At 37.1% G+C, this 13,021-nt stretch overlaps 1 protein-coding gene across 1 annotated transcript in view; it reads left to right on the plus strand.

Annotated features, from left to right (window-relative positions):
* The window catches only part of opn7b (opsin 7, group member b), an 82,782-nt gene extending 70,266 nt beyond the window's left edge, over positions 1-12,516 (plus strand). The window contains exons 5-6 of the mRNA XM_063464605.1: positions 5,335-5,669; positions 5,777-12,516. Of these exons, the coding sequence (XP_063320675.1) occupies positions 5,335-5,669; positions 5,777-6,277 (836 nt within the window). The 3' untranslated portion in view covers positions 6,278-12,516. The remainder of the gene's footprint in view (positions 1-5,334; positions 5,670-5,776) is intronic.
* Positions 12,517-13,021: the final 505 nt, after the last annotated feature.

Consider the following 13,021-nt stretch of genomic DNA (forward strand, 5'->3'; position numbering starts at 1 on the left):
TGCATCTCTCTTTTTTTCTGTTTCATTCCTGCACATTTAACAGATATTTCTTCTTTCTTCATTGAATGACATGATTAAATACTTTGTTCCATTCTTGTTACAGTTTAGGATGAAAAAGTCATATCTGATATCCACATTTGGCCTCTTAGCCACTAAATACCTTACCTTATTTATTTGACTTGGTCAAGGAATCAAAGGGCTGGCTGTAGCTTAGTAATTAGAGCCGGTTGTCTACTAGTCATATGGTTGGTGGTTTGATCCCTGGGTGCTACATCTTGGTCTGCATTGTTGATCTATAGATTCATGAGAATGTGAATGTTAGATAGAAAGCACTTAAGGATAGAAAAAAGTGCAAAAACCAATCTATTTACCAATTGTTTGCCTGGAAGTTGGGAAAAATCTATCTGTGATCCTGCCACATTCGCATCACCAGTAGTTATTTCCATTTACTCAATAGTCACTTGAAGTCATCAAATGGTCTCTGGTCCAAATTGCTTCCAGTGTAGATATAGCTTAATTCCAGCGTAGCTCTAAGAAGACCAAGAAAAATTACTGTTGCAGAAGGTTTTTTTTCTTATTCTGTTTCATACATCCCCAAAGGTTCTGTGTGATATATGTATATGTTTAAATTATGAATAATGTGGCCCTAACAACATGTCCTAACATGTTGTTAGGGCCACTATGCAAAGTGACATTATTCCTGACACTGACAGTTCTCATAAATGTCACTTTTAATCTCATAATCTAACTCTATAACCTGCTCATATAGATGTGAAATTCTATGTTGTACAAGCAGCTACTGTGTACTGTAACACAGTACACAAGTTTAATAAATGAATAGGTCACCTGTCCAGGGTGTACTCCTCCTCTCACTCTGTGCTAGCTCTAGCCCACATTAAAAAAGTACACATTTACAAACAAACTAGGCACTTTACAAATATGATGAGTATTCTTTTATTGACAGTAATTATTTTGAAGTTTGGCTTTGCCCATATTGATCTTTGTTAATAATGATGTTTGTTGACCCCCTTGAAGGCAAATTCCTTGATTCTGGAAAAAGAAACTAATCAAAGTACACCAGCAACTCAAGAGCTCATTACAAAGTGTAAGGGGGCATGCTGCAGCAATGTTAATTTTCAAGGCTTTAACCTCTTGCAGCTGCATCATATTTATTGAAGAAGATGTTTGCTGGGCCTTCAAATGTTCCCCATCTTTAAACATGTATTTTCCAACAAGGTCTTATACTTGAAAAATACACAGTTATTCACAATTTATTGGCAGCATGCTTAGCTACATTCTTGTAAGGATTACTAATAAATTCAGAGTTGTGTTGGTCTTTTACAGAATAGTACAGTTACTGAAACCCGAGTCATTTTCTTTTGCTAGAAGAGATGGGCACCAATGTCCCCAATGTTGCTTCATCAGTTGACCTTCCTTGAACCACATTGCATTTTAATTTTAACACTTTAGATGTGATTGAAACTTTCAGCTTTAATTTAGAGGGTTTAACAAAAGTCTTTCATTAACTTATTATTCCAAATGTTCTACTTCAGATCAATCAACTTCAGATATTGAAAATTCTAGTGACATATTTCCACTGGAATTTTCAATAAACAATCCCAAGAGTTGTTGATGTAAGTGACAGGGGTTATCTTTAGGTTGAAAAATCTAAATAAACCATCAGATTTATTCTCCTGAAGCAAAGGCTTGAATGTTTGGTACATTTTTTAAAAGAAGGAATACACTGCTCAGCTCAACAACCAAAAGGCATGAAAGACCACAGAAGAGAACTAAAGTGCGTGATGACAGAATTATTTCCATGGTTTAGAAAAACTCTTCCGTCTCCACGGTAGTTTGCGTGTCATTGTCAAGGTTTATAATCAAAATATGTCTATAGTCAATATATGTCTTCATGACTAGATAACAAGATTGTTTCCTCAAGTTTTAAATTAGTGGTTACACTGAAGATTATGAAGGCCAGAAATAGCTGTACTATTTTAATGGTTTTGTTAAGCCCCTTGAATTAAAGTTGAAAGTCTGCACTTTTGTCACAATTTATTTAATCGTCATCATGTTAGTTGTTCACATCTGCATTTTTACCACTTCAGATCACTATGATTTGTTATAGAAAAACTGGTGATTGTTCTTAAAAACTGTAATGAATGTAACATTTCAGTATTTCAGTTACCTAAATATCATGAAAGCATAAAAGGCATCTTTATTCTGGGTTAAAAATCAAGGTGTTGATTCCTTGATCTCAACCTTTCAACACTGTTTGCCACGCTTGTCTGAAAGCTCTTTTAGTTCAGCTACGATGGTCCTTACGTGTTCACTTTTAAACCTCTTCACAGTTTCACCTCTTCAATTATTTATCTGTATTAGCTTAACTCAAGGTCTGCTTCGTATTCATACAAGTACTTAAGATAATCATAGAGTTGGCTGCACAACAACAATAATAATAATAATAATCTCAGTTTCTTCTTCAAAGCATCAGCTCTTCACACAGGTTATAGTGAGTAATTTTTTCAGTATATACCAATAGACTCTTAGATCATCTCCTCTCAGTGTTATTGCTATACGAGGCCTCACTAATCATACTTCTACTCACCTTCTTTTATTTGTGGGTTTGCATCCATAGTCTAAAAATCTCAAGGGTAGGAGTTTTAGATAAAATTCCCATTGAGTTCAGATAGAATAATGAGATTTTTTCCAGTCACAACTAAAAAGGTTCAGCTATTTGCTAATTAGCAACAGTAAAAGAGTAAAAGTAGACTGATTATTGAAAAAAAGACCAGATTTACACATGTTAAAGTTTTTAAATTAAATTCTAAAAACAGGAACAGAATTAAGGAAGAGAAACATTTATTGCAACATTCATGTTTGTGTAGTTGGACAGGACAAACCAGTTAAAATTTCAGTGTGTCATATATATTAATTATTCACAGTTAGCATTTTGTTTTTAATCCTGGATTTTACCTCTGTAGTTCTCACCATCATGCTGGCGTTTGTACTGCTACAAATCTGATGGTAATATGGTGCCCTTTCCTCTTGAAACCATAGAAACCAAGGGTTTTATGGGACACTGTAAACTGGGGGAAATTCCGCTGCTGCACTCCTCCACAAAATGTTAAAAAGTACATTTACGTTTTGTGGGCTCTGAGCATTTGTTGTTCTACACAGTTGTCTATGACTAAGCCAAACCAGCACAAATAGCTGATTCTGGGTCAGTGTAACATTTCAATACACTGTTAGCACATCCAAGAAGCACTGAATTCATGGTTGATAAAGGTTAATTTTCAAGACTTATCATTCACTTGTATGTGCTTCATTAAACCATCCTTTTCTTTAATATTTGAAGCTTTGATAATCCAAAGCAGCACTTCACTATAATTTATAATTTATAAATTATAAATCATAATTTAAAAAAACACTGAATATGCAGTATAAATTAATTGATACGAGTTGAAAGAACCTGTAATTTAGTTTTAATTAGAAACCCTTATTACTATCCTCACTCGATGAATGGGTGTGCTGATTAAGTGCCAGATTTAAGCAATATTCTCATTTATATCCTTTGCACACTTGCCCATACACACTGCAGGGTTCACAGAACTGGGGGCTGACACATGCTGCATCGATCATCTTTATAGTCCACTAGGTAAAACCCTGCCTAACAGGCATGTTCTAGTACTATAATATAATAGGAAAGCAGGTCAAGCTGGAAAAAATAGCACAGAGAGCACAAAACTAATGTAGTGCTGCCGTTTGAGTTATGAGATACAGGTGGAGATTATATACATCTGATGAAAAGTGACCACTTACAGTATATGTTGCAGATATTTCATGATTTGTCCTAATTTCACAAAGCTTGAATAGATTAGACATGTTTTTCATATTCTAGTTGGTGTAAGGATTGCGGCTAATAGGCACATTATAATTGAAGGCTGTGTTATGAAATAGCTCCTCTTGTCTGTTTTTTAGTGGCGTGCAGTCTATAATGCAGAGAATAAAAGCCAAGAGACTACAAGCTTCACAAGAAAATGTGTTTGAAATGCAAATGAGCACAAATAATTACACTGTTATATATTTTTTCTGCAAGAAACTTTGTTCAAATGTGTTGTTTTCTTGCTTTTATACACTGTTACACAGCCCTCCTAGTCAAACAAGCACACAAACAAAACAATGTGGATGTTTGGATCCAGACAATAATTGCAACCATGCAGTGACAGGAGTTTCACACCAACTTATCCCATCTGCTAGCAGAAGGTTAGACCAAGAATAAGTGCAATTTATTGACTCAGAGCAAGCCTCCAACATATTTGCTCCTCAGAAATCCTTGGCCTCATGCTACTTTATGTAAGAATGATTCTAATAGCTTCCAGTGGGCTAGACTATAAAAGGGAGAGTTGTGGACTTTCTTAGAAATAATAATTCCTTCATGTGCCACATGGATAGCTGGAGTTCTGATTGGGAAAGGGATGGCCAAAATCAGATAAAAGCCAACTGTAATCGCTGACACAGTTGAGTGAGTGCCATGGGGCAAAATGACCTCCCCCCACCGTCAGCTTGAACCATAAAAAAGGGCTGGCATCCTGCTGAAGCGGCTGTGTGGTGTCATGAGTAAGGTTTCCTCTGTTCTCATGTTCACTTATTACCCCTTAAATCAACTTTAGAAGACTGTTGTCAGTAGTGATGTGCGGATCAATACTGAAATATCGATTCCTCCGATAACAGTCATTTATGTTCTAGAATCGATTCTCATATTAAAATATCGATATTTTAGTAATTTAGGGTAAATTTGTAGTTTATCTTTAACAGGAACACAGTGGAAAGAAACTATATAATTGTCTACTTTTGAAGGAACTACTTCCTGTTCCGCCTTTCATAGTCATGTACGAAATAAGGCTGTATAAATGTGTCGCAGCCCCTTGGCGTGCGCACTCACAACAATGGCTGAGCGTAAATGGAGTCATGCGTGGACATATTTTACCTCCACAAACAGCCGAGATGTGGTTTGCGATACATGTGGCAAGACAGTGAGGTGTTGTGGCAACACCACTAACCTCATCAAACACCTCACAGTAAATCATATCACAGAATATGACGAGTGTATGTTGAGGCGAACTGAAGAGGAGGAGAGGACAGGGACAGGTGCTGCTAGGGCGAGACAGACGTCTCTCACGGAGTGCTGCAGGCAGGCAACGTTTTCAAATAGGCACAACTTCAGTTTTTTTATTTCTATATGATAATTCTTTATGTCCTTATCTGTCAATAATCAATTCTAAAACTCTCTTTTCTCTTGTCCTCCCTCTGCCTTCTTACACTCTTCCTTAGGTAACAAGTTTTCATATGTCCATGCATGCCTGCTGGTTGCAGGCATCTGGTGCTACGCTGGAGTCTTTGCTGTCGGTCCCCTGTCGGGCTGGGGAGAGTACGGGCCTGAGCCTTATGGTACAGCATGCTGCATCAACTGGCATGCGCCGAACTATAATTCTGCAGCTATGAGCTACATCATCTGTCTCTTCTTCTTCTGCTATATTTTGCCCTGCACTATAATTTTTCTTTCCTACACATTCATCCTGCTGACTGTCCGTGGCTCACACCAGGCTGTGCAGCAGCATATGTCCCCACAGAACAAGATCACCAATGCACAAACGCTTATCGTTAAGGTACGTGCATTATTTTCTTTTCAAATGATTTATACTAAATATTATTTCCTTCATGAATTCATGTTTGCATCGCATGTTATTTGCTGTGTTATCATGTCTATTTTTAGCTTTCAGTGGCAGTTTGCATCGGTTTCCTGACAGCATGGAGTCCATATGCTATTGTGTCCATGTGGGCAGCGTTTGGTAACTCAACAACTGTACCACCTATAGCTTTTGCTGTGGCAGCTATCTTTGCCAAGTCCTCCACCCTTTACAACCCTATCGTCTACCTGGCTTTCAAGCCCAATTTTCGCAAGTCCTTGTGTCGAGATGTGGCGAATTGCAGAAGGAGACTCTGTGGATGTTTGTGCCAGGGTGGCTCTGCAGAGAAGGGAATTTGCAGGCAGTCCCATCACAAAGAAGAATGCAACTCTACAAGGTTATCCAATGGGTTACCAGAGAACCACAGGACCTGCAGACACTGTCCTTGCCCAGAAACAGACAACGGTAATAGAGAAAATTTTATAGACTACAGTCCTCAGCAAACCGCCAGGATACTTCAAGGATCCGTACACAGTGAAGTGGCTGTCAGCCAGCTCTCCAATGAGATGCAGAGTGACTTTCTCTAGAGGAACAAGTGGAACTAGACAACAAGTCACTGTAAAAATGAAGTATGAAGCAAAAAGTGGCACGAATGAAGCCCAAATAACAGTAAGTGCAAGTTGGGGGGAAAGTGAAAATGCAATCAAAAACAAAAATGGTAAGACTGATTTAAAAGAAAAAAAAGTTTAAAACTACTTTCATGCCTCAAATATGTGATACTGCCAAAAAAATATGTGGTTAAAAGCCAATACAGGAGGATAAGCAAGCCAAACATTTCACTGGTGTGTGCATCAGCATTTTATCAGGTCAAATTAACAAGTGTCAACAACTATCTGATCGGTTCGAGTGTAAACTCAGACTCAAATAACCAAGACTGAAGAGTCACCATGCAAGTCATTTTACGCTGGACTTGGAGGGAGGAACTGACGATGAAACTTCCTACTCCCTGAACCACATTTTATCTGTTTATTACAAGTACTGTATTTAAATATTATGTATTTATGTATGCCTCAAATTGAAGGACCACAGGGTTATTGTTATTGTTGTTGTCTCTGTTGTTGTATCTAAAATGAAAAGAGTGCTTTCACCTCATTGTCGAGGAGAAATCAAAACCTCTACTCCTATAGTTAAAGCAGACACTTTGGGTGTTAATACAAAGCACTTAGGGAAAGATTTGGCTTGGTGAGCCATCTTTTTGTCCAGAAGGTATATCTGCAGGGAGGAGATGTTGTCTTCTATTTCCATTTTTCCTGGTCACCACTGTCCAGGCAAGAAGATCATGATGGAGTGAAGAGTGTCAGCTGTTTAGGCATTTCAGCCATTTTTTATAATAAGCCCTTTTTCAGTGACTTAAAAGTAATTGGAGTATCAATACTTTGGTGAAAATACTTTGCAGTCAATCATTGCCTGAAATCTAGAACATGGACATCACCAGGTTGTTGATTTCACCGGTCCTAATGTTTTCCTGATATGTCCGTGTAGGTTCTCAGTAATCCAGGTCATGGTAGTCTAAGGAGACTGGAAAGAAAGCAACTGGACTTCTTTGAAGGTCTTTCACCTGTCATCCAAGAGGCTTCTTCAGTTCTGAAGTTCAGAACTGAAGAGGTGAAAAGTCTTCATGCAACATCTTCACAAAACTTAAAAAAGTTCAGCCACTTTCTTTCCAAGCTCCTTAGACTATCTCTCTGATAGATTTTATATGACTTTTTAGCCTAATGTGCAATAAAAATATCGACATTTAGAGTGAACAGCTACCAAAAAGCATGTTGAGCAATTAACTCCAATTCTTTCATCAGTTTTAATTTGTCGTGGAGTAACGATGGAACAGGTCTCATCTGGGCATGAAACCTTTTGACAGTAAATCATCCAGTTACGTTTGAGCCTCTAAAATTGAGGGACATATAAAATTGAAAAAAATAAAATAAAATACAATACAATAAAAATGACTGTATTTTCTGAACTTAAACTTTAGGTTATTGCAGTTACTTTTGTTAAACTTCTTGTCTGATTTAAAACTCACCGTGATGATGTGCAGAGGCAAAATTGCCAAAAAAAAGAAAACACTGTCCAAATACTTATGGACACTACCTGTTTGTGATCAGAACTACATAGAACTCTGTCAGTGATTCTGTTTGGGTGGTTTTAGCAGTTTCTGAAGACCAGTTTGAAAGAGCAAAAATAAATTTCTTTGTGCAAAATTTCTGCTGCAAATGAATTAGTATCTTTTATGACATTAACTGTGGAAAAGACACATTAAAAGGCTGATTGTTGATTTATTTATCTTGAATTCCGAGCCTGGGATTATAAGGATGCCTTTGGCGGCAGAGCTGGGTCATATTTTCATTCTTTTCAAAAGGAAGAAGAAAAAATAAATAAATGAAAAAAAAAAAAAACACCTGCAGCATTTAGAACTTAAAAGCTTATTTTTCATATTTTGGGTTAGGATTTCTTTCATGTCACAGAAGCATCTCTACAATGAAGCCCAACTAGCCAAGGAAAAAGTGAGATGGTTATTTGGTTTAAAACAAGCACTTTAGGAAAACAAACTTTTTCATTAACTTTGGTTGCCCTAAGGCTTGGAAAAAGGCTTTAATTAGGGTACTAAAAAAATGTTGTCCTGTTCCAAATTTCCGCAAATAAACAGGTTAGTGTGTTATTATTACTGGCTTCACTGAGCACCAAACCTATGAGACTAAGACCCAAAATTGTAATAAAGCTGAGCGATCTTTTAATCAGAGCCATTTTAACAAAATGGGAGAAAAAAGCCTGCCTGTGGATAGAACGCTTGCCTTCAGTACTTCTTTTGCTTGTTTTTAATGTGAGAGACACAAGGCTTTGCCTCAGCACCCATCAACATTATTTTATTTTTATTTTTTTTAAAAAAGTATAGTGAGGATTGATGAGGTTAACTGAAATGTTTGTCCAACAAGCAATTTTATACCCCCTCCCTCCCGACAGCATAGGCCATCAACTCAAAAGTACAAAACGACCTGCCATGGGCAAAATTAATTAGATGTGCTGGAGTGCAACTTGTGATTAACTGGCATGACTTTGATACCACGATTCCTTTCTTACAGAAAGGCTGAGACCGAAGACTGCAGTTCTGTGCAGTTTATACACACACACAAGCGCGCACACACACAAAAACTACAAAAGCATTTCAGATTTTCTGCTTTCACTTTCAGTTTGGCATGAAATAATTAGCTTAAAGTCATGCAAAACAACCAGGTCAGCACATGTGGTGCATTTTGCTGTTTGCTACAATAACTCCTCTAGCCTCAGTCGGGACAGCTTATGGAGAAATGGGTTCTAAATTACTAATACCACCTGAACTATAATACTCCACATGGGCTTTTCACAAGACACTTAGCCCTGGGGTTAGACGCTTGTTAGCTCAAGGCTTATTTCTCAGTTGTGAACTTAAGTTGTGTTCAGGCTGACATTAGCACTGCTCAGTTTGCTGAGGCTAGAGCACTGATATGTGGGAGATTCAGCAGAATTATGTACTTCTCTTTTTGGTGTTGTGCATGTAAAACTTTGTGTTGAGGTCTATTGAATATGAAAATGAATATGCACAGCCGCACACAATATTATTCAAATGTGGACGATGCCGAAAACAGCTACACTATTTCCTCACTTGCTCTGGCACTGTGCACAGGCAGTAAAGTCTATAACCTTGGCAGAGCCAGGAAAGAAAAGGAGGGGGAAGTCCACTTTTTTTAAAGCAGCTTTAATAAAATTGTCCCAAAAAACACTGCCAAACTTATTAACTATTTCAAAATCCAAGAAAAATATTAGCAGAATTCTTTCTGAAACACATATGACCACTGTGAATCCAGGGAGTCTGAAATAAATTAAAGTAAGTAAGTCATACGTACTTATATATGTCACAGATATGAATGAGTGCCACATTCACCACATTTAAAGAAATTACTTCTGCAAAGAAAAGACACAAGTTAGGGCAGAATAGTGGTTAAATGTGATAACTCATTAGATACTCATTAAATATGTGACAGCAATACAGAATATGAGAGAGGTAGGTTGCAGAAGCGTGTCTCATAGTGTTGTAATTCTAACTTTTGTCTCGGTGTTAGGAATCACTTCACAGTGTTTTGCCATCTGATGGGACTCATCTATTACTTAAACCAGCTTTGCATGAATATGTTACTCAATCAGATCCACTACTGACTTTATGATCAGTTTAGTTTTATTTATTAGTTAGTCACATTTCCTACCATATTCATTAACTACAGTGTGATTAAGATAAGGGAAGGCCATAAGTATGATGGTATCCATTTTGGTTATGCGACTAATTAAAGCCAACACGGCCAACACTTTCTGCATCACATAAAAACTCTCTCCTGCACCGACACTAAAGATCAGTCAGGAGGTACTTTAATGCGATATGATACTAGGTTGGTACGTCTTCATCCTCATGCAACACACCACCAACAGTGCAGCCTTTTGCGTTTTCTACTGCAGTGATGTTTTCTGGCTGAACACCAAGTGACAGCTGCTTCAGTCTCTAGCGTGGGATAACCCCAGGCAACCTTCAGCTCAGAGTTTACAAAGCCCAGATCTGTAGTATATGCTGTAATATAATTCTGATTGTTCTTATTTTATTGTTCTTATTATTAAGTATTTTATGAGGTTTCACGAGAATGAAAGCAATGGAAAATCTCGAGTCTGACCATATTAAAAGAGTTATATACTTCAAGTGTTGCGATAAATTTAATCCAGACTTGTGAAGTTCAAGTTTGAGAATCTTTTGAACCTGGAGCTAACTGTGAAATGAGGTGAGGAACGCCTCGGGCCGTCTGGAGCTCGAGTTTATTTCAGCTGACTCTTGTACATGTGAAAACATGTTGCAAAAACTTGCTCCCTTTGCAAAGACAACAACAGGCTCTCCACGGACTCATAGAGTCAGTTGTTATTTTTTATGAGGATGTTGTAGACAACAACATTATCTTCAGCTTTTCATTTATATATCAAAGAGTTCCTGGATGTTCAGGGTAGCAGCTCATTGCTGTTTCTTGCTCCGCATCCTCCAGGTTGAAAAAAAAGTGACACAAAGCCTTTGAACTGTGTGCAGGATGGTATGGTAAACATTTCCCAGAAAGAAACAAATGATTGTACTTATTTTTCTGATATGTGGCAAATGATGGTGGTTTCATAGTAACTATAACATTTTGAAATGAGAAAAGTAGTATAAAAACTGAAGTGTGTGGAGTTTCTGCTTGTCATGCTGCAACCAAAGGTTACAGTCACCTTTACACTCACTGTCAAAGCCAAAATACTGTCTTGGACTGTCATATTTTTCTACCAATATCCAGGTTAACATAATAAAAAAGAAAAGAAAATGAAAAACAACATATCAAAGACTTGGCTTCAAGTCCAGTGCTTGATAGGCTCTGTTTTGCCCACAGTCTTTGGGCAAAAAAAGGACATTCAAAACAGGAAACATAACTGTGAAAATCTGATTCTGATGTCTATTTTTTCTATTCTGTTCTACTCTAGGAACAAATATTGCAAGTACCTAGGTGTGCAGTCTGTACCACTAGCCATTCTACCTGGGTAATCTACACTGACTTTACTCCTTCAAATAATATTGCATTGTATATATCTGACATCAGGGATTTCATGTAGAGATTGTTTGCATGGATGAAGATAATACAAATTTGTACAAATGCCAAATTATGATGTATGTTATTATAAATATCAGTGAAAATAGAGATGGAGCAACACCTTGCAGTGTCTTGAAATGGTGATGATTTTTATTTTCTTGATGTTTTAAATGCAGTCCAAACAAGGTTTCAGTCCAAACGAGCTGCTTACTTCCTTTATTCCCTTCTAATGTCTATAGAAAAGAGAAAAAAGGCTGGATATATATTTTGCAAAAGCAAGCTCACCATTATATAAAGCCCATTATCCAAGTGGAAAACTTATCTATAATGATGTTAATGTGCATGCATCTGGTGAACTTGAATTGAAAGATTTAAGTACTTTGAAGGCTTTAATGTTGTTAAACAAGCTTATATGAGCATTTTACAATGAGGGAGGTTAAATTTAGTGCCAATATGTCTGAGCTGTCTGAAAAAGTTCAAGCTTGGTGCAATTATAGTTAGTCCTTGCATTAATAAATCCTGTTCCCACCATTAGAGTGTGTTAAAACTTTTGCTAATCATATTAATCTTAACCTTCTTTCTGAAGGTTTCTGTATCTGAAACTTCTGTATCTCTATATTCTGTCAAGATACAGCCTGGCAACATGGCAAAGACCTTTAAGTCTATGCTTGGTCAGAATATTATGTTACATTCTGTTTGAACTGTGTCCATATAGCTGTATTAATGCATTGTAAATAAAGATTAATGTAACTGAGCAATGCAACTAGAATTTTCTGACTAAACCAGCCAAGTCTTTAAATCAATCCATGTTTCCCTTTTTATTTTCTGAAATGCAGTTTTGTTCACGAGAACACACACCAGGAGTTTTGATGCCCCTTTCTTCAGCTTCTTAGACACAAACAAGGCTGAATGTGTTGTGTAAATATGTATATGTGTGTCTGTATGTATGTATATGAAAACAATTCTGTCTAACTACATAGGCTTAAACAAATGCGTTAGAAGTATTAAATTATTCTCATTGTTGTCAGTGATGTTTCAGATGCACTGTGAAAATGTTTACAGCTTTTGTTTCTTGTTTTAAAATTATTAAAGATTGTTTAAAAAAGTGTAAAGTATATTTACCCAATGCAATATCATTTGTTCAGAAGTAAAATGGAATGATAAATAAATATTATTTGGTATTTAATTGGGTTTTTTTTTTAACTACTTTTAAATACTATATGCAGAGCCCTAAAAGAAACAACTTAGTCCTCCAACCATAAACACTGAAACTGGGTCCAGTGCAGTTCAGGCATCAGACATAGGCAGGGCTTCTTGTTGTGACGGGATAGCTACAAGCCCCTGCTGATCATTACTGCCTTTCTGGTGTTTTTCCTGGAGAGCCTTACCTCACTTTAACTTACTGGATCTTACCATAATCTGGGAGTAGTTGGCCAACAGCAGTTCCAGGTATCTGTCTTTCTCTGAGTCTTTATGTGGGGTTTCATTTATCTTCAGTGGAAAAACATGAGGTTAGTGTTGGGAAGAATGGCCTCCCTGACCTAAAACATAGCAGCTTTTGATTGTTCTGCACTAAGCTATTGCGAACATCATGTTCAAGCATGAAGTACCTCATGAGTGCACTTGTCACTGCAGTACCCTAGGCCA

This window comes from Pelmatolapia mariae, linkage group LG20 (genome assembly GCF_036321145.2).
Source record: "Pelmatolapia mariae isolate MD_Pm_ZW linkage group LG20, Pm_UMD_F_2, whole genome shotgun sequence".
NCBI lineage: Eukaryota > Metazoa > Chordata > Actinopteri > Cichliformes > Cichlidae > Pelmatolapia > Pelmatolapia mariae.